Source organism: Carcharhinus amblyrhynchos, chromosome 29 (assembly GCF_965287045.1).
Source record: "Carcharhinus amblyrhynchos chromosome 29, sCarAmb.v2.hapA, whole genome shotgun sequence".
In the NCBI taxonomy this organism is placed as follows: domain Eukaryota; kingdom Metazoa; phylum Chordata; class Chondrichthyes; order Carcharhiniformes; family Carcharhinidae; genus Carcharhinus; species Carcharhinus amblyrhynchos.
The window spans coordinates 34,248,643-34,274,876 of record NC_137352.1 but is presented as its reverse complement, the minus strand read 5'-3'; the positions used below and the strand labels follow the sequence as shown (position 1 = coordinate 34,274,876).

Here is a 26,234-nt window from a genome sequence, read left to right as displayed (position 1 = left end):
TATGGACACAAGGTGATTTGTTCTCAAGTTAATCAATTTCAAGCAAAAAAGAGCTGATATGTATCTGTGTTCTGTGAAAGGCCATGCCATTGCTCAGGATCATCTTAGAAAACTATAAGATGGCAGACAGATAAACATGTCAAGACTACGACATTCAACTCCTAATCCCAATATAGGCAGAATTACTGAAAACCAAGTTCAATCATCCATACAGCATAGTGTAGGCAGGAAGTTGGCACAGTGATTAGCAGTGATGCCTCGCAGTGCCAGGAACCTAGGTTCAGTTCCCAGCTCGGGCATTGTCTGTGCAGAATTTACACTTTCTCCCCTGTGTGTGTTTCTTCTGGGTGCTACAGGTTCGTCCCACAGTCCGAAAGGTGTGCTGGTTAGATGCATTGGCCATGCTCAATTCTCCGTCAGTGTACCCGAACAGGTGCCAGAGTGAGGTGACTAGGGGATTTTCACAGTAACCTCATCACAGCGTTAATGCAACGTGATGTGAATAAATAAACTTTTTTTGAAGTGAAGAGGATTGGTGAGGTCAATTATTTGATTGATACCCCAAACCATAGGGAAAAAGACCAGAGCTGTGTCACGTCAGTATCTTAAAGCAGTATATCGCAGCCTGGAAGGGAACAGGTCTACCTGGCAGTAGAGGGTGAAGGGACAGTGAAGATGATTTAGAGGGAGCGGGAGGTCTGGATGATTCCCAAATTGATCCTTTATTGTCCGGCTAACCACCACAAATGCAGGGGAGATTGGACAACATACTACTTAAATACAGAACAGAGAGGAGACCTGACAAAACTGCTCAGAGTTTTTAAAGACATCTGTCAGCCTAAATCAGGGTGATTATAGAGGAGACCCAATCTGTAAAACAAAATCCCATCACCTAGATCCTGAGAAACTGAGATAACAGGGAAATTACCATCAGTATGAGCTATAAGAGTTGCACTAAAAGAGTTGAGTCGATGGTTAAAAAGAAAAAGGAGGCTTATGTTCGGATGAGATTGGAGGGCTCAGATAGTGCACTAGAAAGCTTTAGATTGGCTAGGAGGGAGTTGAAGAGTGAGTTGAGAAGGGCTAAAAGAGGACATGAGAAGACTTTGGCTGATAGGATTAAGGAGAATCCTAAGGCGTTCTATAAGTATGTCAAGAACAGAAGGTTGGTCAGGGCAAGATTAGGGCCAGTTACAGACAGCAGGGGGAAGTTGTGTGTGGAACCGGAGGAGATTGGAGAAGTATTGAACCAATATTTCTCTTCGGTGTTCACGCAGGGGGACATGAATATAGCTGAGGAGGACATTGGGTTGCAGGGGTGTAAAATAGACAGTATTACGGTTGATAAAGAGGATGTGCTGGAAATTCTTGAGGGGCTGAAAATAGATAAGTCCCCTGGTCCGGATGGGATCTACCCTAGGATTCTCTGGGAGGCTAGAGAGGTGATTGCAGAGCCTCTGGCTCAGATCTTCAGGTCGTCATTGGTCTCTGGTGTAGTCCCGGAGGATTGGAGGATAGCGAATGTTGTCCCATTGTTTAAGAAGGGGAACAGAGACTTTGCCGGGAATTATAGACCGGTGAGTCTTACTTCTGTTGTGGGCAAGGTTTTAGAAAAAATTATTAGGGATAGGATTTATAGTTATTTGGAGTGTAATGAATTGATTAGAAATAGTCAGCATGGTTTTGTAGCAGGTAGGTCGTGCCTTACTAACCTTATTGAGTTTTTTGAGAAGGTGACCAAAGAGGTGGATGGGGGTAAGGCAGTTGATGTGGTATACATGGATTTTAGTAAGGCGTTCGATAAGGTTCACCATGGTAGGCTTCTGCAGAAAATGCAGATGTATGGGATTGTGGGTAATCTAGGAAGTTGGATCAGGAATTGGCTATCAGATAGGAGACAGAGGGTGGTGGTGGATGGTAAATATTCATCATGGAGTGCAGTTACGAGTGGTGTGCCTCAGGGATCTGTTTTGGGGCCACTGTTGTTTGTAATTTTTATTAATGATCTGGATGAGGGTATAGTTGGGTGGATTAGTAAATTTGCTGATGACACCAAAGTTGGAGGTGTGGTAGATTGTGAGGAAGGGTGTCATAGTCTGCAGGGAGACTTAGATAGGTTGCAGAGCTGGGCCGAGAGGTGGCGGATGGAATTTAATGCGGAGAAGTGTGAGGTAATTCACTTTGGTAGGAGCAACAGATGTGTCGAGTATAGGGCTAACGGGAGGACTTTGAATAGTGTGGATGAACAGAGGGATCTAGGTGTGTGTGTACATAGATCCCTGAAAGTTGGGAATCAAGTAGATAAGGTTGTCAAGAAGGCGTACGGTGTCTTGGCGTTTATTGGTAGGGGGATTGAATTTAGGAGTCGCAGTGTAATGTTGCAACTGTACACTACTCTAGTGCGGCCGCACTTGGAGTACTGTGTGCAGTTCTGGTCCCCGCATTACAAGAAGGATGTGGAGGCGTTGGAGAGGGTGCAGAGGAGGTTTACTAGGATGTTGCCTGGTATGGTGGGGAGGTCCTATGAGGAGAGACTGAGGGATCTAGGGTTGTTTTCGTTGGGAAGAAGGCGGCTAAGAGGGGATCTTATTGAAACATATAAGATGATTAGAGGTTTAGATAGGGTGGATAGTGATAGCCTTTTTCCTCGGATGGAGAAAGCTAGCACGAGGGGGCATGACTTTAAATTAAGGGGGGGTAGCTACAGGACGGATGTCAGGGGTAGGTTCTTTACCCAGCGGGTGGTGAGGGATTGGAATGCCCTGCCTGCTGCAGTTGTAGATGCGTCTAGTTTGGGGGCGTTTAAGAGATCTCTGGATAGGTTTATGGACGAAAAGGGATTGGTATAGGCTAGTGGGTCATTGTTTTTGTAACTGGTCGGCGCAACATCGTGGGCCGAAGGGCCTGTTCTGCGCTGTAATGTTCTATGTTCTATGTTCTATGTTCTATAAATTACACCTGAATGGCTGAAGACTACCTCATGAGAGTGCAAGCATTTGCATCACTTTACAGTAATGTGGCATCACATGCAATCTCAGTCTTTCGAACCCAGCCTCCAGGACACAGGATCTTTCACTTTTATCACTCACTGAATTTGGTCCATCAGTCCCCTGCATTGGTGGCTCCGCTCCATCAGAGTCCCCTGGGTATAGTCACTATCCAAATGGCACAGGCCTCCAGAACCTTCTTGGCTCGGGTTATGACTGTCTGTCTGGATAGTACAGAGCCCCCAGAGAAAATATAGAAAAATATTTCGGTCTCTATCCCATACCATTAGACCCATGGGAACTCCCTTCTTAAACTCAAGGAAGGCTCTCAAGAATATGCAGTGGCCTGATGCAGTTCACATTTTACATTAATCTCCATATGTACCTTCAAATTAGCAAGATCTGAATCTTTTAAGAGGATTTTAAATCTTTGACCAGTTGGGAACAAATAGAGTGAATGCAAGCAGGCTTTTTCCACTGAGGCTAGGGGAGAAAAAAACCAGAGGGCATGGGTTAAGGGTGAAAGGAGAAGTTTAAAGGGAATATTGGGGGGGGGGTGCTTCTTCACGCAGAGAGTGGTGGGAGTGTGGAATGAGCTGCCGGATAATGTGGTAAATACGGGGTCACTTTTAACATTTAAGAAAAACTTGGACAGGTTCATGGATGAGAGGAGTATGGAGGGATATGGTCCAAGTGCAGGTCAGTGGGACTAGGCAGAAAATGGTTTGGCACAGACAAGAAGGGCCAAAAGGCCTGTTTCTGAGCTGTAATTTTCTATGGTTTCTATGGTTTTAACATGCTCCATGTCAAGGGTTTTTTTTTGCCTTTTCATGGAAGCCTTCTCAACAGCCAGGATATCTCAAGTACGGATAAAATGGCTTACTCCAGCTATTTTACGTACAATCACCAGTCTTTGAGTGACCTCAATGCAAAGTCATCGCCAAACCTAAAACAAGTAAACTTTCATGACCTGACCATTTAATACAGAGACGAGGAGGATTTTTTTCTCTCGGAGGGTGGTGAATTTGTGGAATTCTTTACTGCACAGGGCTGTAGAGGCTGGATTATTAAGTATGTTCAAGGTTGAGACAGATTTTGAGCCAGCCAGGGAATCAAGGGTTATGAGGATAAGGTGGGAAAGTGGAGCTGATCATATCAGACCTGTTGTGATCTCATTGAATGGCTGAACGGACTCGAAGGGCTGAATAGTCCACTTCTCCTCCTACGTCTTGTGGTCTTATGATCCACTCTGCTCAATGAATTTTAAACAATCTGGTCCACACTGTTGAGAAACGAGCCAAATGTAACACAGCACAGTTGCATGAATCCACTGCTGACTCTCATCACTGGATTAAAGCTCCGTGGGAGAAATGAAGTTGTTTCTGATTGATCGTTTAGAATCCTTTCAGTCTCTGAATTCTGTGTCAGTGCCTCATGTATGCTCCGTTTTGAGCTATTAGATCTGTTCTGAATCTGTCCCATTTAGCACAGTAGCAGCGCCATACAGCACAATGGAGAGTGTCCTCTGTGCGAGGAGGGAAATTCTTTTCCACCAGTACTGTGAGGTGTTCATTTCTGCCAATTCTGTAACGGAAAGATGTACGTACGCCAGTTGGATGAGGTCAATTATGTTTTTCTCTCTTGTTCATTCTCTCTCCACTTGCCACAAGCTCAGTCTGGTGGACATGACCTTTGTGTTTACCCAGCTTGGGTAGCAGTCGTGCTTCTGAGCCACTCTTGGTGTTTGACTTTGAAGTCTCCCATCTAGATTACATTCAGTAGCCTTGCCACGTTACAAGTGCCGTTATAGTTGAAGAGTACTGACTCATCAACAAAAGGCAGCGTGATTTGTAATTAACAGGAGATTTCCTACAAAAGTTCCTATATTAGAGGATCTGGGATTGTTCTCCTTGGAGCAATGGAAGATCTGATACAGATGTTGATTGTGACAGATAAACAAAGAAAAGATATTTCCATTAGCTACAATGAAAAGCAAATAAGATAAACAAAGATAGTAAATGAGAAGAAATTGGTAGCTAACATAAAAGGGAGTCCAAGAGCCTTCCAAAGGGATATAACAGGGCAGTAAGAGGAGATGAAGAGCTGGTTAGTGACCGAAATGGGGATTTACATATGGAAGCATGGGGCATGGCTGAAGTATGAACTGAATACTTCGCAGCTGTCTTTACCGAGGATGAAGATGTACAGGTCATAGTGAAACAGGAGGTAATTCAGTAATTTCAAGTTGTGAAGGAGTCAGTATTGAAGAGGTTGTCCGTATTTAGGGTTGTTAAGGAACTGGGACCAGATGAGATGAATCCAAGTATTTAAAGGGAATTGAGAGTTGAAATTGTGGAGCTAGCACTTGTTGAGTTAAATGAAGAGATGTGCCAAATGATTCATTTAGTTGGGAAGTACGCAGAAAGGCAAAATGAGAAAAAGGGTAGAATTATGTGCAGGAGCAGGGGGACATCGATGTAATCGTGAAACTTTGCAGACGACACAAAAAATCACCATGCAGTTCAGTGAAATTCCATCTTTAATAAATCGCTTGCTAGAGATGTGGGGGAGGTTTTGTGATGCAGTGAGTCGTACCCTGTCTCTGAGCCAGAAGCTCTGGGTTTGAGTCCCACTCCAGGACTTGATTGCAATAGAAGGTCCATTCCTCATGAGGCTCCACAGATTGTTTATCAACCTGTAACTGTTTTTAAATAAACCTCTGTCAGGTTGTGAGAGCAGGAATATCTCCTGATCGTGCTTCATGCAAGGCATTGCCCCTCAAACTATGGGCAAACGACCTGTTCCAAGAAAAACAAGAATTGGAACAAACATGAGTAAGTGCTTTGTTTGTTTCACAAGCCGTGAGGTGTGGGAAGAGAAGTGATAAAATTGAGGTGGAATTAATGTTAAATTGATTGCTGTATTATGCACCTGGGTTAAGAGTGAAGAATTTTGATTTGAGGCTGGATCCAGAAATCAGGCCTGACCCCAGAGCAAGGATGAAATGTGGAACGTCAGCAGAGTCGGGTGCCTGAAGTAAAAAGCTGGAAGCTCAGTTACCTGAGGGCTGGCCAGTGGTGGAAGTCACTGATGGTCTCTTACTTGGGTCAATGATATACAAAATGGATGCACAGTTCAGGCAATTCAGTGTCTTATAGGAACACAGGCTAGATAATTTGTGAAGATAATCCAGAAATAGAACACAGGAACAACCTGAACTTCCAGACTTTTAATACAGGAGCAGGACCCTGAAAAAAGATCACCATGAAGACATTCCAAACAAAAATTGGCATATAGATTACATCATAACTTAAAACATAGATTGTTGCTTTAAGTTTATTTGTTAGTAATTTGGTGAGGTAACAAAATATACTTGGTTCCCACGGTACTTGGGCTTTGCTAAGTGTCACTAGGGGACAGTTGGATGTTTATTAAAACCAGAAATCCGAAGGATAAACGGATCATTGCAAAACGATCGATTTGAAGTACTTCATTTGAGAATAAGGAAGCATCAAATTGAAGAAAAGAATGTGGAGCACTGCTTTCAATCGCTGTGCTGACCATGAACACCAGACTGTGTTTCACTGAGCTTTGCTGTGTGTGTTCCTGTAGGTGTGGTATGCAGCATCGTACGCGGACTTTGTGGAGCGGAAGACCCATGATATTTCTGAAGAGGAACGGAAAGGTGAGTGCATACTTTTGCAGCACAGTTTGTTGGGTGAGCAGTAAGCAGGCCTTTACATTGCTTTAGTTGAAAGAAAGAAGTTAAATTTCACCTTCAGTGGCCCAATGGCAGCTGTTGACTGGAAGATGAGTTTGTGGAATGCTTTCATGATGGTTTTGTGATATATTCTAGAACCAAATAGGGATAAAACTATTTAGATTAATGTAATGAGGCAGTGTTAATTAGTCATTTCTTAGTTAAAAAAAAGCCTCCAGGATAAAGTAATTCCCAAAATAGAATTGAATTCGGTATTAAGTTTGAGAATGATAAACATGAACTGAAAACAAAAACGTTAAACCTAAAGCCAATTGCGTAGGTTTGAGGGGAGAGGTGGCAGAGGTTGAGTGGGTAAATAAACTAAAAGGTTTGGTGATAAATAAACATTTAAAGAATCCATTCAAATGTCCAACAAAACGACATCCATTGAAAAACAAAAACTGAATGAGAAAGATCCAGCTGTGGCTAACAAGCGAAAATAAGGAACGTATTTGATTAAAATGAGAGACTTGTAATTTTGGAAAAATAGTAGTATGCCAGAGATTGGGAGAGCTTTTAGAAACCAGAAAAGGATTGACAAAAAAGGGAAAAAATAGTGAGAGTAAATGATTTCGGAATATAAAAATGGGCTGGAAAATATAGAAAAAGGAGAGTTGCTAAAGTCACTGATCTCTTTGAGACAGAGACGTAAGAAATTATCATCAGAAAGAGGAAATGACAGAGACAGTGAACAAAATATTGGAGTCGTCTTCACAATAGAAGACACAATTTGCAAACCAAAAATAGGAGGTGACCACGTGGCTAATAAGAGTGAGGAACCGAGAAATAATTAACATCAGCAGTGAAGAAGTGTTTGAGAAATATAAAGGATTAAAAAGTAACAAATTCCCACAGGCATGTTAGACTACACTTGAAGTGCCCGTGAGGTCACTGCAAAAATGGTGAGAGAGGAGAGTGGGCGTGGGGGTGGGACTGAGTGCAAGCACAAGAGGACTAGAGTGAGTGGAGGAGGGGGGCTGAGGGGGAGTGCAAGCATGTAGGGGTGAGAGTGAGTCTGAGCATGGGGGAAGGGGGTGGTGAGAGTGAGTGGGGGCAGGGGGTAGTGCAAGCGTGGGGGAGAGGGGTAGTCCGTGCGTGTGTATAGAGGGAGTGCTGGGATAGACAGGGAGTGTATGCCTGCGTGGGCGAGAGAGAGAGATGCACGGGGGGAGGTGGGAGTGCGTGCAGGGGTTGGAGAGGAGTGTGCGTGTGTCACTTTTTGGGATTTTCACAGTAACTTCATTGTACTGTTATTGTAAACCCACTTGTGACAATAATAAATAAAGCTTCATTCAACTAAAAGGCAAGTTCTGATTTAAGCTGAAGTGTTTTCCTCTGGTCACTTACTGTCCCAGTCTCTTACCTAGAAGTAGATCGTGGTTTGCATTGCTACTGTTTAATTTCACAGTCGCTTTTGGATGTCATCTAAAACCATCTCCACCTTCTCCCACAAACCTTTGTCTTTCCCAGATGACAGTAGGGCCCCCCATTATCTAGAAACTTTTCTAGCTGCCTTGATTACTTTCACATAATTTTGTAGTTTATATGAACTCCCAAATAGTAACGGAAAGTTTAAATAGGCCAGGTTATTGGTTTAAGAGCAGGGAGGTCTGACAGAAATGTTGATGGACCATGACAAGCAGGGCTTTATTTGGCTGATTTGGCAACGATTGATTGATCATATTCTTTTAAGCTAATTGTATCAGAACTCTAGAGTGCTGTCAAAACTGAGGAAAGAACAGAGACATTGACTTGGAAATTATACTGAACGTGATGTGAGGCTCCTGTATTGTCTCAGTCGACTTGAGACACATGCTCGAGGCTTTAATGTTGAATGTAACAGTTCATTCATTATAATGGGCACAATTAACACATAAAATTCTCATTGACATAATGTGACACTACTGCTTGTTGGAAATTTACTGTGCAACCCAAAGCTCAATACTTTCTGAAAAATATTCAGAACTCAATACTTTCTGAAAAACGTTTCCAACAAAAATGGAACTCTTCCAGTTTTAAGCCCCCAATGTTAACATTAAGCTGTGTTAAATCAGTTGTAGCATATTCAATTTCAAAATGAATGTGCCTGTACTCTGGCCCTAGAGTATTCTCGACATTCACCTCTAATACATTATTTTTAAGAACATCTTTGAGATGGAGTAAGTGTTTCCGTGCCCCCCCCCCCTTAAATTGTTTGACTTCAATCGTTTCTTTGTTAGGCTCTGTTTCTCCAACTTTCTGCTTTTTATATTGGTGCATTGTTCCTCATTTAACATTGATCTGGCATTGGGTCTTGTGACCCAATCACGGTGAAGGAAGTGAGGTCCTTGTCTGAATGCAAGGGAACTTTAATTTCAAAAAAACTACAGCAAAATTCCGAAGAAAGATTATCCAAACCAGGAGGGGTGTTTTGCAAGCAAAATGTTGAAGCCTGGACTCCTCATTTCTGTGAAAAAAAAGTCAATTTCTTTACTCAGGTTTTGGAGTTTCAGATGTGGGTGAGACACAGTGTTTTGGAAGTCCATGAGAGTGAGGTATTTGCTCCTGTACAAAGCTGCTTTCCTTCACTTGGGGCTTAGAATACAAGGTGCACAATACTTGTCCTTCAGGAGGCTGATTCTGGTCTGATTCATTTTGGAGTCCCAAGTCTGTCTCTTGTTAAGTCTGCAGCAGGAGAGGCAGGAGCCATTTTCAAGTCCCGTCTTTCAAGCATGTGCTGCAATGCCTTGGAATCACAATTTAACAGAGTCAGCAAGGTGGCAGTAAGTGAGTCTGTTGCTGCAAAGAAAGCAAGAAAATCGATCAGCTCAGAAGTGAAATTGAATGTCGAGAAACATCTCAAGGTTGGAGAATGTTGATATTGGTGGATGCTTGGGCTTTCTCTGGGAGAACAATCTGTCGTAACACCGATTAAAATCAAAGTATACATTTGGAATTTGGAAATGCTGGCAGGTAGGGTCAGACACAAAACGACATCGTGGAGAATGTGGAAAGATGCTGGTCAGTCTGAATTGACGACTCGAACCAGCACAGGTGCCCCTTAGTTTGGTCATCCAGGAAAAGAATGAGCAGGGTGCAAGTCTGGAAGTTTCCGTGCTAGTCATGGATAGCTTGAGGGTTTCAAGAGGCGTTCCTATCTGCACAATATTGAAATGTCTGGTGTAATAGCCAGTGTTGATACGGAAGTCTATTTAGATAGGGTGACCGTTACTGTACACACTCCTCCACATGTAGTCTCAATCATATCCCATATAAGCATAACCTCCCTTCTTCTGAAATTAGTTCCCCTTGCAATAAACAATAACATTCTATTAGCCTCCCTAATTATTTGCTGTACCTGCAAAACCAATTGAAATTCATGCACTAGGGCACTCAGATCCCACTGTACCTCAGAGTTCTCACCATTTAGATAATAACCTTTTTTTTTATTCTCCCTGCCAAAATGGACAATTTCACATTTTGCTTCTATACTCCATTTACCGAATCTGTGCACACATTCAACTGGACGGTATTCCTTTCTAACCTCCTTGTGTCCTCTTCACCACATTATTTTTCTATCTTTGTCATCAGCAAATTTGATCCCTTCATCTCAGTCAGTTAAATAAAACTGTAAGAAGTTGAGGTCCCAATACTGGACCCTGTGGCACATCACTAAGTGTTAACATTCACGCAGAATATGAATGCAATCATTTTGTAGGCAACTACTGACATGTTTGTTTCTTTCTTAGTTTTAAGAGACCAGGAGAAAAACTGGCCCTGCTACGAGTGTAACCGTCGCTTCACCAGCTCTGAACAGCTCCAGCAGCATCTAAACATGCATGATGAGAAGCTGGATTTTTTCAGCAGGTACAGCCATGAAAACATTAGAATCAATCCAGCCACTCCCAGATATCCCTGTCTGAGTATGTGTGTGTCTCTCTCTCTACTTGAATTCTGTCTTTTGTGTGTGTCTCCCTCTGATCCTTCTCCTCTTTGTATCTGTTTCTCCCTCCTGTTTTGTGTGCTTGTCTCTTTATATTACATCCCTTTTCCCTTTCTGTATTCTGTTTACTGTATTTCAGATATAGCCTTGCTATTTGTTTTGATGGTTCTCATTTCAAACCCTCAACTACCATTTGTGATCATACAAATTAGGAGCAGGAGTAGGCCACTTTGCCCCTCGAGCCTGCTCCACCATTCTTTGATTTGTTTTATTATTATCACTTGTATTAACATACAGTGAAAAGTATTGTTTCTTGTGCACTACACAGACAAAACATACCATTCATAGAAAAGGGAACGAGAGAGTGCAGACTGTAATATGACAGTCATAGCTGGGGTGTAGAGAAAGATCAAGTTAATGCAAGGTAAGTCCATTCAGAAGTCTGACAGCAGCAGGGAAGAAGCTGTTCTTGAGTTGGTTGGTATGTGACCTCAGACTTTTGTATTTTTTTTCTGAAGGAAGAAGATGGAAGAGAGAATGTCTGGGGTCTTTAATTATGCTGGCTGCTTTGCCGAGGCAGTGGGAAGTGTAGACAGAGTCGTTGGATGGGGGGCTGGTTCACATGATGGATTGGACGACATTCATGACCTTTTGTAGTTCCTTGTAGTCTTAGGCAGAGCAGGAGCTATACCAAACTGTGATACAACCAGAAAGAATGCCTTCTGTGGTGCATCTGTAAAAGTCGGTGAGAGCCATAGTTGACATGCCAAATTTCCTTAGTCTTCTGAGAAAATAGAGGCATTGGTGATATTCTATAAGATAATGTCTGATCGAGCTTGAACCTTAACTTCACATACCTGCCTATCTGAAAACCTCTACTCCTGCTGTACAGATATTCATTGACTCTGTTTCAACCACCTTTTTGAGGGAGGGATTTCTAAAGATAGCTTTGAGAGGAAAGTTATTTCTTCATCTCTGTCTTAAATGGCAACCCCTAGTTTTAGATTCTCCTGCAAGAGGAAACATCCTTTCCAAATCCGCCCCCCCCCCCCCCCCCCCCCCGCCCCTGCCCCCATCAGTATCCCTCAGGATCTTGTATGTTTCAATCAATCACCTCTTATTCTTCCAAGCTCCAGCAGACACAAGTATATCCTGTCCAACCTTTCCTCGTAAGACGTTCCTGGTGTTCGTCTAATAAACCTTCTCTGAACTGCTTCCTATGCATTTACACCTTTCCTTGGAATAAGGAGACCAATGCTGTGCATGTCACTCCAGATGTGATCTTAGCAATATACTGTATAAGCAAAACATGAACTGTCTACTGTTCTGTATTCAGTTCCTTTGCAATAAATAATACAGTTCTTTCAGCCTTACAAGTTACTGCTGAACCTGCATACTTCTGCTATTAATGCACTAGGATGTCCAGATCCCTCTGCATCTCAGAGCTCTGCAGCTCTCACTATTTGGATAATATGCTGCTTCTTTATTCTTCCTACCGAAATGGACAATCTCACATTTTCCCACATTATACTCCTTTTGCCAGATTTTTGCCCACTTGCCTAATCTATCTATATTTTTTTCATACCTTCTGGTGCCCTCTTTGCAACTTACGTTCCTATTTGTCTTGCGCTGGCAGCAAATTTCGCAAACTTACCATCAGACCTTTTATTCAAAATCCTTTCATGCGATTTTTATAAATTGCAGAGTTTTGAGGCCTCTGTGGCACATCATTTATCACATCCTGCTAACCAGAAAAAGTCCTATTTATGCCAATTCTCTTGATTCACCAATAGGAAACAATCTTTTATTCATGCTAATATATTACCTCCCCCTGCACCATGAGTTTTTATTTTCCCACAATAGCCTTTGGTGCAGTACTTTATCAAATGCTTTCTGAAAATTTGCTGTCTTGAAACCATAAACTCCAATTTTCTGCAGCAGCTGCTCTCTAAATGTCCATTTGAACTCCATCTTCTACACCACTGGATATATACATTGTTCCTTCAATTAGGTTAGCATTTCACTAAAACAAATCTACATTAACCATCTCTAATCAATCCATATCTTTCTAAGTATTAATTTTTAATTTCACTTGCGTTATGGTTTTCATGAATATTCCTGTTGATGTGAATCTAACATTAGCAGCAGTTACCTCATCCCAATTCCCCATTTTAAGTAGAGGATTGCTAGATAGTAAATGAAAAAGATCTACAAAGTTCACCATGTATTATCCTGGTAGCTGCATGATCCAACTATAATGGTGTTGCAGTCTAATCTTGGCAATTAATCTCTATCGATTAGTCTATTCAGCCCCAAATATCAGGTTAGAAAACCCATATTGTGACTCCGTGGATACTGAAGCAGTAAATGCAGCAAGACCTGGACAACATCCAGGGTGGAACTGATGAGTAACATTTGCGCCATGTAAGTGCCAGGCAATAACCATCTCCAATAAGAGGGAATCTCCCCATAACATTCAGTGGCATTACCATCGCTGAATCCCCTGCTAGTAACATCCTGGGGGTTACGTTGACCAGAAACTGAACTGAATTAGCCAAGTAAATACTGTGGCTATCAGAGCAAGTCAACAGCTAGGAATCCTACAGTGAGCAATTTACCTCCTGACACCTCCAAAGCTTGTCCACCATCTACAAGGCACCAGGTAACTATTGGCCAATTAGCCTCACATCAATTGTTGGAAAAATGTTGGAATCAGTTATTCAGCAGCAATGGAAAATGGTAATCTAATCAAGCAGAGTCAGCGTGGCTTCGTGAAAAAGAAGAGTTTTTTGAGGAAGTCTTGACCAGAGTGGATAGAGGGGAAGCGGTAAATGTGTTCTATCTGGATTTCCAGAAGGCATTTGACAAGGTACCTCACAAAAGTTAAGTCATAAGATATAACTCCTGTTCAACTGATGAAGGAGCAGTGCTCTGAAAGCTCGCGATACCAAATAAACCTGTTGGACTTTAACCTAGTGTTGTAAGATTGCTTACTGTGCCCACCCCAGTCCAACGCTGGCATCTCCATCACAGTCATAAGTTAAGAGCCCATTGTTGGAGGTAATACATTGGCATTGATAGAGAATTGGCTAATGGGCAGGAAACAGCGAGTGGGGACAAGTGTTTTTTTTCAGGTTGTGACTGCAACCAGTGGGATTCCACAGGGATCAGTGTTAGGACCACAACTGTTTACAATATATTTTAATAGCTTGGAGGATGAGAATGTACTGTAGCCAAATTTGCAAACGACACAAAATAGGTGGAAAGGCAAGTTGTGAGAGGGATACAAACAGTTTATAAAGATATTGATAGATTAAGGAAGTGGGCAAAAAGTTAGCAAGTGGAGTATAATCTGGGAAAATGTGAAGTTGTTTATTTTGGGAGGGAGAACTTAAGAACGGAGCATTATTTAGATGGAGAAAAACTACAGGGACTTGGAGGGGACTTGTGCACAAAACTCAGAAAACTAGCACATGGGTACAGCAGGTAGTCAGGAAAGCTCATGGAATGTTGGCCCTTTATTTCAAGGGGGTTGGAGTATAAGAGTTGGGAAGTCTTGCTGCAACTGTACAAGGTACTGGTGCGACCACACCTGGAATACTGAGCAGATTGGTCCCCATGCTTAAGGAAAGATACTGTTTCATCGGAGGCAGTTCAGACAAGGTTTATTTGGGTGATCCCTGGTATGGAGGGATTGTCTTATGAGGAAGAGTTAATCAGGTTTGGACTCTACTCATTGGAATTTAGAAGAATGAGAGGTGATCTCATCGAAACATATTGGATTTATAAGGAGCTTGACAAGGGAAATGCTCAGAGGATGTTTCCATCATGGGAGAGTCTAGGGCCAGAGGGCATGGTCTCAGAATGAAGGGGCACCAATTTAATGAGTTGAGGAAGAATTTCTTTTCTCAGAAAATTGAGAATCTTTGGAACTCCTTGCCATAATGAGCTCTGGAGGTAGAGTCTTTGTGTATATTTAAAGTTGTGATAGATAGATTTTTGATCAGTAAAGGAATTAAGGTTCATGAGGAAATGGCAGGAAAGTGCACGTGAGGAATGTTGGATCAGCCATGATCTTACTGAACAGCAGACAAGGCTCAAGGAGCCAAATAGCTGATTCCTATTCATATTTCTTGTGGCCTTATTGTAATGGAATACTCTCCACTTAACTGGATGAGTGCAACTCCAACAACACTCAAGCTTGACATCATCCAGCACAAAACAGCCTGCCTGATTGTTACCCCTTCCACAAACATTCACTTACTTTACCACTGGCAGAAGTGTGTGCCATCTGCCAGCTGCACTGAGCAACTCATCAAGACTCTTTGGACAGCACCTTCCAAACCTACGATTGCTGCCGTAAAGAAGGACAAGGATAGCAGACATATGAGTGCACCACCATCTGGAGATTCCCCTCCAAGTCTTTCACCGTCCTGACTTGGAAATATATAGTAAGAAGTCTCACAACACCAGGTTAATACATCACCATTCCTTTAGTGCATGGGAAAATATATTACCATTCCTTCACTGTTGCTGGGTCAAAAATCTTAGAACTCGCTCTGTAACAGCAATGTGGGTTATCTTCATCACATGGACTACAACGGTTCAAGAAGGCAGCTCCATACCACCTCAAAGACAATTAGTGATTGGCAATAAATGCTGACCTAGCCAGCGATGCCTACATCCTGTAAATTCAGAAAACATTGTAGGGAATTGTAAGTGTACAGTTACCAGTTCCTACCAAACCTGCTAAACTTGTACATTATATCTCAAATTATTCACATAGTATATCTTAAAATATTGAACCAAATTTTGCTGTTGTTACTAAGGCAGTTAACAGCATGATGAACAGTGGTAAATGCACATATGCAGAGGTTGTTATCTGAACGGCAGTGTTTTGCTTGTTAGTTTTGTAAAAACCATATCTACAAATGCATTGAATAACATGAGATTGCTGTATTTGTGCAGTTAATAAGAACTTTGCAGATCTAGAAGCCAAAGCACCCTCTTAATGATATAATAACAGTTAATGACTGCCACTTTCCAGCATTTGGTCTACAATCCTGCAGGTTACAGCACTTGAGGTGCAAATCCAGACACATTTTCAATGAGTTGAAGAGTTCTACTTCCTTCTAATCTTTCAGATGAGTTCCAGACCTGTAACCCTCTGAGTGAAAATATCTTTCCTCATCTCTCCAACAACACTTTGACTGATCAGTTGAAAATTTCTGCCAATTAGTCTTTGACCACCTGCTGAGAAAAATAGGCCCTTCCCATCCACAGTATCCAGGCCCCTCACAATTTTGTACATCTCAATCAAATCTCCCCTCAGCCCCCTATGTGCCACTAAGAATATCCCCAAACTGTCCAATCGTTCATCAGTTTTCCAGCCCTGGCAACTTTGGGACATTGGAATTTGGAGCAGAAGTGGACGTTTCAGCCTTCGAGCCTGCTCCGCCAATAAGATCATGGCTGATCTGAAGTGGATCAGTTCCACTTTCCCGCTTTCTCCCCATAACCCTTAATTCCCTTGCCTACCAAAAACCTATCTACCCATGTCTTAAATATATTTAGTGAGGCAGCCTCCACCACTTCAACGGGCAGAGAATTCCAGAGATTCACCACCCTTTGAATGAAGAAGTTCCTCCTCAACTCCGAGCTAAAGTGCCCCCCCCCCCCCCCCCCCCCCCCCCCCATCTTGAGGCTGTGCCCTCTAGTCCTGCTATCCTTTCTAAGCGGGAAGAATCTCTCTACATCTACCCTATCCATCCCTTTCATTATCTTATACGTCTCCATAAGATCCCCCCTCATCCTTCTAAACTCTAACGAGTACAGACCCAGTCTATTTAGTCTCTCTTCATAGTCCAACCCCCTCATCTCCGGTATCAGCCTGGTGAACCTCCTCTGCACTCCCTCCAAGGCCAAAATATCCTTGCGCAAGTGCAGCGACCAAAACTGCACACAGTACTCCAGCTGCGGCCTCACCAGTGCCCTGTACAGTTGCAGCAAGACCTCCCTACTTTTATATTCTATCCCCCTCGCTATAAAGGCCAGCATCCCATTCGCCATCTTGATCGCCTGCTGCACCTGCAGACTGGGTTTTTGCGACTCGTGCACAAGGACCCCCAGGTCATGGCTGATCTGTCACTGGTTTCAAATCCATCTCCCTAGCTGTTTGGAGTGTTGGTGAGGCCATACCTGGAGTATTGTGTGCAGTTTGGTGCCCTTAGCTGAGGGGGATGTCCTTGCTATAGAGGGAATCCAGCGAAAATTTGCCAGGCTGATTCCTGGGATGGCAGGTCTGTCATAAGAGACTAAGTCAGTTCAGATTATATTCATTGGAATTCATAGAATCCCTACAGTGCAGGAGGTCATTTGGCCCATCGAGTCTGCATCAACCACGATTCCATCTAGGTCCTATCGCCATAATCCCATGCATTTATCCTCGCTAGTCCTCCTAATACTAAGGGGCAATTTAGCATAGCCAATCCACCTAACCTGCACATCTTTGGATTGTAGGAGGAAACTGGAGGAAACCCATGCAGACATGGGGAGAATGTGCAAAGTGCACACAGATAGTGACCCAAGCCGTGAATCGAATGGCGTCCTTGCACTAATCACTGTGCCACCATGCCGGACATTAGAAGAATAAAAGGGGATCTCAGAGAAACTTATAAAATTCTAACAGGGTTAGACAGGATAGATTCAGAAAGGACCTTCCTAATGGTGGGGGAGTCCAGAACCAGGGGTCATAGCTTGAGGATAAGGGGTAAACCTTTTAGAACTGAGGTGAGGAGAAATTTTTTCACCCAGAAGGTGGTGAATGTGTGGAATTCACTACCACAGAATGTATTTGAGGCCAAAAAGTTGTCTGATTTCAAGAAAAAAATTACATACAGCTCTTGGGGCTGAAGGGGTCAAGAGATATGAAGGGAATGGAGGAATTAGGATATTGAGTTTGATGATCAGCCATGATCAAAATGAATGGTGGAGCAGACTCGAAGGGCCAACTGGCCTCCTCCTGCTTCTAGTTTCTGTGCTTCCTCATGTTCCTTTAACACATTTTTATCAGAAATGTAACTATCTCCTTATTGAAACCATTCAATGATTCGGACTCCATCGTGAGCTCCACAAATTTACCATCCTTTGTGAGAAGTAGTTCCTCCTCGCCTCAGTTTTAAATCTACCGCCTCTCAACCTAAACCTGTGACCTCTTGTTCTAGATTGCCCCATAAGAGGAAACAGTTGGTCTATGTTTACTTTGTCAATCCCTTTTAGTATTTTGTATACCTCGATCAGATCCCCTGTCATCCGTCCGATCCCTTTCATTTCCAGAATCAATCTAGTGAACCTCCCCTGAACTGCTTCCAATGCCACATCTTTCCTCAAATAAGGAGACTAAAACTGGACAGATGTGGTTTCACCAAGACCCTATACAATTGCAACAACACTTCTCTACTTTTATATTCCAGTCCCTTTGCAATAAATGCCAACATCCTGATCGCCTTCTTATTACATGCTGCACCTGCATTCCAACTTCCTGCGATTCATGAACACAGACACTTCCTCATTAATCACCTCTGCACCCTCTCTAAAGTAATTGCATCCTTTCTGTAATGAAGTGACCAGAATTGCACACAGTGGCCTAACTGATGTTTCCTGTAGCATAACCTCCCTGTAAGGGCAAGTCCCTTTGGAATCTTTGGATGAGACGTGTGGGCTCGGGTAATGCACTAGAAAACTTTAGATTGGCTAGGAGGGAGTTGAAGAGTGAGCTAAGAAGGGCTAAAAGAGGACATGAGAAGACTTTGGCTGATAGGGTTAAGGAGAATCCTAAGGCGTTCTATAGGTATGTCAAGAACAGAAGGTTGGTTAGGGCAAGATTAGGGCCAGTTATAGACAGCAGAGGGAAGTTATGTGTGGAACCGGAGGAGATTGGAGAGGCATTGAACCAATATTTCTCTTCGGTGTTCACGCAGGGGGACGTGGATATTGCTGAGGAGGACACTGGGTTGCAGGGGAGTAGAATTGACAGTGTTACAGTTGATAAGGAGGATGTGCTGGATATTCTGGAGGGTCTGAAAATAGATAAGTCCCCTGGTCCGGATGGGATTTACCCCAGGATTCTCTGGGAGGCAAGAGAAGTGATTGCAGAGCCTCTGGCTCTGATCTTCAGGTCGTCGTTGGCCTCTGGTATAGTACCGGAAGATTGGAGGTTAGTGAATGTTGTCCCATTGTTTAAGAAGGGGAACAGAGACTTCCCCGGGAATTATAGACCGGTGAGTCTCACTTCTGTTGTGGGCAAGGTTTTGGAAAAAATTATTAGGGATAGGATTTATAGTTATTTGGAGAGTAATGAATTGATTGGAGATAGTCAGCATGGTTTTGTGAAGGGTAGATCGTGCCTTACTAACCTTATTGAGTTTTTTGAGAAAGTGACCAAAGAGGTGGATGGGGGTAAGGCAGTGGACGTGGTGTATATGGATTTTAGTAAGGCGTTTGATAAGGTTCACCATGGTAGGCTTCTGCAGAAAATGCAGTTGTATGGGATTGAGGGTAATCTAGGGAATTGGATCAGGAATTGGCTAGCGGATAGGAGACAGAGGGTGGTGGTTGATGGTAAATATTCATCATGGAGTTCGGTTACGAGTGGTGTGCCTCAGGGATCTGTTTTGGGGCCACTGCTGTTTGTAATTTTTATTAATGATCTGGATGAGGGTATAGTTGGGTGGATTAGTAAATTTGCTGATGACACCAAAGTCAGAGGTGTGGTAGATAGTGAGGAAGGGTGTCATAGTTTGCAGGAAGACTTAGACAGGTTGCAGAGCTGGGCCGAGAGGTGGAGGATGGAGTTTAATGCGGAGAAGTGTGAGGTAATTCACTTTGGTAGGAATAACAGATGTGTCGAGTATAGGGCTAACGGGAGGACTTTGAATAGTGTGGATGAGCAGAGGGATCTAGGTGTATGTGTACATAGATCCCTGAAAGTTGGGAATCAAGTACATAAGGTTGTTAAGAAGGCATACGGTGTCTTGGCGTTTATTGGTAGGGGGATTGAATTTAGGAGTCGCAGCGTTATGTTGCAACTGTACACAACTCTGGTGCGGCCGCACTTGGAGTACTGTGTGCAGTTCTGGTCCCCAGATTACAGGAAGGATGTGGAGGCTTTGGAGAGGGTGCAGAGGAGGTTTACCAGGATGTTGCCTGGTATGGAGGGGAGGTCCGATGAGGAGAGGCTGAGGGATTTGGGGTTGTTTTCGCTGGAAAGAAGGCGGCTAAGAGGGGATCTTATTGAAACATATAAAATGATTAGAGGTTTAGATAGGGTGGACAGTGATAGCCTTTTTCCTCTGATGGAGAAATCTAGCACGAGGGGGCATGGCTTTAAATTAAGGGGGGGGTAGTTATAGGACGGATGTCAGGGGTAGGTTCTTTACCCAGAGGGTGGTGAGGGATTGGAATGCCCTGCCTGCTGCAGTTGTAAATGCGCCTAGTTTGGGGGGGCGTTTGAGATCCGTGGATAGGTTTATGGACGAAAAGGGATTGGTTTAGGTTAGTGGGTCATTGTTTTGTAACTGGTCGGCGCAACATCGTGGGCCGAAGGGCCTGTTCTGCGCTGTAATGTTTTATGTTCTATGTTCTAATGATGATTATAATAATGGAATGACAATTATAATTGATAATATAAAAGAGAAGTAAAAAGAAAGAACTTTATTAAAAAGAGAAAACACTGAACACACATCGGAACAAAAGATGATTTGGGTGGCACGGAAGCACAGTGGTTAGCACTGCTGCTTCACAGCTCCAGGGACCTGGGTTCGGTTCCCGGCTTGGGTCACTGGCTGTGTGGACTTTGCACATTCTCACTGTGTCTGCGCGGGTTTCCTCCGGGTGCTCTGGTTTCCTCCCATAATCCAAAGATGTGCGGGTTAGGTTGATTGGCTATGCTAAAATTGCCCCTTAGTGTCCTGCGATGCGGGTAAATATGTAGGAATATGGGGGTAGGGCCTGGTTGGGATTGTGGCTGGTGCAGACTCAATGGGCCGAATAGCCTCTTCTGCACTGTAGGGTTTCTATGGTTTCTAAAACACAAACAGTTACCCCAAATTGGTCTGCTCCAGGTCTGCATCATAAATTGCTAAAATTTCCCCGTGATGCATACATTACCAAGTCTCTGACTGTTTGGCTGGTCACTCTGATGTCTCTTCCTCCAAAGTCATCAATAGTTGACTATTCCACTCTGGCTGCAGTTTTGAATCCTGGAAGGAGTGCCACTATAAGCCAAACTTCTGACTCCATTCCAGCCTTTTGAGGCCTTGTTCAGACACTCTCAAAAAAAAAGCCTGGTAAACATACAAGTCCTTATCAATTCTCCCCACAGGCACTGAGAGGCAATGCAGACTTTGCAATATTCAATATGTTTACACATCTTTTGTGTAGTTGACCATCCTGGATGTAAGATGACTAATTGTCCTGGTTTCTGGTTCAAGGGTCACCGGGGTCAATACAGCTGGAACACTTCCTCTTTTTGTAAACAATGGAAAGTAACTTTTTTTGTGGCGCATTTAGAAAAAAATATTCAGTCGAAATAGCAACTGTGAATATGATGTGCAAGAAAAGCCCTTGAGGTGAAAGTTGAAATCTATAGTTGATATTACTGATTATATAATTGATCAATAATCAAAGTACAATTACATCTAAGTTCAAATCAATGTCTACAAAGTAAGGTTCAGTAAAGCTTTACTTAAAAAATCAAAAGTGGAGCAGAAACAAAATCATTAAAAAACGTGATTGCCAGTTGTGGGCCTACAGCCCTGCTCTTACATTCTGTACCTCGGATAATAAATGAAAGGATTCCATTTGCTGCCTTAGCCACTTTATCGAGCTGTCCTACCTTCAGAGATCTGTGGACAATCACTCCAAGGTCTCCCATTTCCTTTAAGAGCTCTCAGTATTCTCCCATTTACTGCATATATTGGAAACTGGCCTCATCCGTAAAACCGCCCACGTCCTGATACTGAAATAAAGAGGATGAAGAGTTTCTATTGATCATCCCCATTGTGGCTTTTGTGGAGGCTCTTCAAGTTGACATTATTTCTCAGGGGCACAGGCACCAGTTTTTGAACAGTTGCAGAAGTTGACACTTTTCCACAGAATCCCTACAGTGCAGAAGGAGGCCATTCGGCCCGTCAAGTCTGCGCCAGCTTTCCATAAGAGCATCTTATCCAGGCCCACCCTTCCCATCCTATCCCTGTAACCCCATGTACTTATGTCTAATCTACCTAACGTACATACCTTTGGACACTAAAGAACAATTTACTCTGGCCAATCCACTTGACCTGCACTTCTTTGAATTGTGGGAGGAAACCGGAGCACTTGGAGGAAACTCACATAAATACTGGGAGAATGTGCAAACTCTACACAGTCTCCCGAGGCCAGTATTGAACCCAGGTCTCTGGCACTGCAAGGCAGCAGCGCTAACCAGCGGAGCTATTGGTTGTCTTTTTCCTGCATGCACCTGTCCCAGGAGCGTTCTACTTCAGTCACGAATGCTGCTTTTTCTAGACTGTGCTTCATTTAGTCAAATGTCTTACCATATCTACTCTATGATAGGTCAAAATGCAGAGGTCGTGGCCGAGGCAGGAGACGGTTTGGTCCAGGGAGGCGACCAGGCCGTCCACCAAAGTTCAATCGACAAGAATCGACTACGGAACAGAGTGAGGTAAAGCTGACTTTCAAGCCAAGCCTCCTTTTAAACCTTCTGTAATTGTGTGTCTGTATGAAGATAGCCACAGTCATATGGAAAGCAATGGTTGTATTTTTACCACAGCTTGTAGTTCCATATGCAATGGAAATGACCGTTCATTCCTTGAAACAAGCTCTACCTCTCCGTCTTGATTGGAATTGCCATGATGGTTGAGGGAAAAAGCCTACAACTCCGATTTTTCATGGATGACTCTTTGTAATGGTCTCTGATCCAGACACTCAACTCCTGCTGGCTGAGGCAGCAATGAGAGCAAGAGCACTAAAGCATCCCATTAAAGAATTAAATTGATTAAAAAGGAGCACCCCAGGCAACCCGTATCTCAAATGATCACATTTAAAATTAGATAGTTGCTTGTTGAAGCTTGATCTATGATGTTTGCCGAATTAGGTTCACTCAGCTTGGACTATGATTAGGTTAAAAACATCATCCTCTGCACCCGTGAAACTCCCCCATAAATGCTGTTTCTGTGCTGTGTATGCTTCATAAAAGAAAGTCAATCTAATCTGCAGGATGAGAGTGAGAGAAGGGAACCCGCTGTGAACAGTCCAGGAATCTCTCAGACATTTCAAAACAAAAGGCAGAGGAGCCAAGAGACCTAGAAATGAGCAGAGTTGTAACAGCCAAATGTAATCCCAAACAAGTTACCCAGTGTTAAAACAGCCAGAGAATTATCAAAGGGCATTCGATGTGAAACTGAGGAGGAACTGAGAAGAATGAAAACTATCAAAGGATTACTTTCTAGAAACTGTGGAAGATATTTGGACTGTATCCCTCATGATAGGTGCTGCAATCTAACTTGACTATTGTCATCAAGGACTGGGTGAAAGGTCTTGGAAGCAATGTATCCTAGGATGTAGATAGTGTATGCCTAAAGAGTGCTATTGTGATTCGAGTTGAAAGTATTACAAGTTATCGTGATCGGCTTGATAAAATGGGAGAGGGCAAACTGAATTAGAAATAAGGCAACTACCTATCATCAAAAAATCTGATAAAGCACACCCAAGTATAAGCATACACAGTTAATGACAGGTAAAATAATGGAACTGGGTATCAGCAGTAAATTTCAGGGTTACTTGTGTGAAAATAACCTAGTAAATATCAGCCAGTAGAGTTTTGGAAAGATAGATCCTGCCTGCCAATCTCCTTGTTTTAAGGATATGACGTGTCAAATTGAGAATGATGCATCTTCCAGAAAGCTATTGATTTTATGCCAGAGTGATGGATACCTACAATGATCTAGGTAGGTTAATGAAGACAAAACCTCTGAACCATGCAAGGGACAGTCAGATGTTGTGATGGACAATAAACTGGATGGGCTAAATGGCCCCTCACTTTATCTGTTGACAACTTCAAACGAAATCCAAACAAAATGCCAGCAGGAATATGTTCAGATTATTTGAGTTGTGGAATTATTCCCAATTCAAGTGCATGTATTTTCAGTTAAATATCTGGAAATGCCGAAACGTTGGATCTCTGATGAAGATTGATGCATATATTTATTAACAAGCAATTAATATGCCATATTTAACTCTTTAGTTGGGTGTATGGTGTGCATTGGTTTTAAATATTATTACCCTGGCCACTGATTTGACTGCAGTAACGAGAACCCAATTTCATAATGGATGCCTGACGTAAACCTCCTGAGAGTTTTATTTACAACTAACTCGTGCTGAGATTAGTCGCTGCGTTATTTGCTGCCAAGCTTTTCTGCAATTCACCACTGCTTGGTAGTGGTTGAGGAATGAGTCTAGTCTCCCTCTGTAGGTTCATTTCTCTTTGATTCTGTTCTGACAGGCGTTGCAGTTTGCTATGAAGCATCGCTTCGAAGATGCGGATGAACCCGTGGCCAATGGAATGGATCAAGAGGAAGACTCTGCAATTGTCTCTGAGCAGCCAGAAAATGATTCCAGTATTGCTAATAACACAACTACAAGCCCTGGAGAGGAAGTGCGGCGTAATAAACGGATACGGGTAACCGCCAAAGTTAACCATGGACTCGCGTTGAAAAAGAATCTTACGCTTGCATGAATTGTAGCAATGATTTGGGTAGGAGCTATAGCGTGGTCTGTCTGTCTGGTGGTTTGAGATCGACAGCAGTGTTGCTGTTGGTATTGGCAAGAATGATATGGGATCATGGTGTCAGTAGAGCTGATTAATATTGCTGGATTTGTCAGTTTAAACTAAAACTAAGATAGCTGGTGATCGAAGGTCATGGGCTAGATGTTTACCTTCACTTCCTGTAATCTGGCAGAACAGGTGCTCAAACTTCCTTTTCATGGAAGAATCAGACAGATACTGTAACAGTTAAGTGATTCGCTCTGCACAGTCCCACCCAAGCAGTGAGAAGGAATGTCTCTGCAGATCTTCACCTAATTTTAGGATAAGCTTCCCAGAGTATAAACTCTCCTGCTGATGTTTGGTTTCTCTTGAGACTATCATTCTTGCTTAATGGATGTTCTTTGGTATTGAAGCTGCACTCATGATTTTAAGATTGGTAAAACAGTAATGATCTCATGTATAGTAAACTTCCAAGTTTAAATCAAATCTATTCATATTTAATTCATAAAATGCACTAGAGCAACATCTCACAGTCAAAAGGGAAACGATTTGAAAATACAACCTGTCTAACAGAGCATTCAGTAATGCACTTTGACTACATTTCCGTTGGCTCACAAGAATGATTTTATTGTTGAAAATATTTGTGATGGTGGAAGGATTATATGTTATAGAAATGCTACCCATTGATAAAGGCCAATTTGTGCTCTTGAATGAAATCTGGCATTGCTACTGTGTGAAACCCGCTTGAGGATTTATCAGGAATCTGACCTCGTATAGGTCACTTATGTGACCTTAACAACAGGCAAATGCTGGACAAATCAACCCAATGAACTAATACTAAGGATGTGACACCATAACTTTTCATTCTGATTTCTCGATTGCCGAGATTGCACTGAGGTTTTCTATGCCATATCTGCATAGTTGCAGCATTTCTCAAATGCATTGCCTTGCTGTCTTGTCTGACTTTCTATTCAATTCATCTCGATGTTAACTAATACTTTCACTAATCTTATTTTGTCGAATCTGTGTGCTGAATCTGCATTTGATTGTTTGCAGCTTCTTGCAGTTAACTGATTGAATGTCAGGCTTGATTTTAGTATTTTCTCTTTCCATATGCTTCACAGTTGGATTTTCAGGTGGGTTTTTCCTTGACCGAGGCACTTAATAAGCATGGGGAAACAGCCGTGGTGGGTTTTGGGAGTGAATACAACAGAATTGAAAGCCATTTGTCTTTCTCCTGTGTTGTGGGTCACGTTACACGTCCATTTGGCGATGTGTGAGAGATTTATAGTATGTTTCTGTGTTGTGTTACACTTCTGATGTTCTAGTGTTGAACAATAAATTCCTAATTGATGTTAGCCCATGAGCACCTTTCAATGCCATGCTGTGCCATTTCTAATCTGTGAGTGCAGATATCATTATTTAAATTGAGATATTTTTACATTATTTTGGTTTGTGCATTCAGTTTTGTCATTGACAACAAAGATCTTTTTGTAGTTAGATTTCACAAAGATCTGTATTCAAAGTAATGAAAGCAGGTTTTATGCTGTGGATCATGGGAAAATCTTCCTGATGTCTGTCCTGAATTTGTCTCTCACTAGCTTCAACTTGTGACTTTTGTCCTTCTCTTGCAGTTTAACTCCCAGTGACTTTCTATGTGTACCTTTTCCATTCCATTTGGCATTTATATTTTTGATGATCACATCTGGGAGCTCAAGACTGAAAAGCACCAATTCTTTT

The 26,234-nt window shown here is 42.6% G+C and overlaps 1 protein-coding gene across 6 annotated transcripts in view; it reads left to right on the top strand.

The window, feature by feature from the left end:
* prdm10 (PR domain containing 10) overlaps positions 1–26,234 on the top strand; it is a 151,054-nt gene that overhangs the window by 49,945 nt on the left and 74,875 nt on the right. For all 6 annotated transcript variants that reach the window (XM_080214528.1, XM_080214524.1, XM_080214527.1 and 3 more), the window contains 4 exons: positions 6,600–6,672; positions 10,476–10,593; positions 22,283–22,391; positions 24,231–24,407. In XM_080214528.1, coding sequence (XP_080070654.1) covers positions 6,600–6,672; positions 10,476–10,593; positions 22,283–22,391; positions 24,231–24,407 — 477 coding nt within the window. The remainder of the gene's footprint in view (positions 1–6,599; positions 6,673–10,475; positions 10,594–22,282; positions 22,392–24,230; positions 24,408–26,234) is intronic.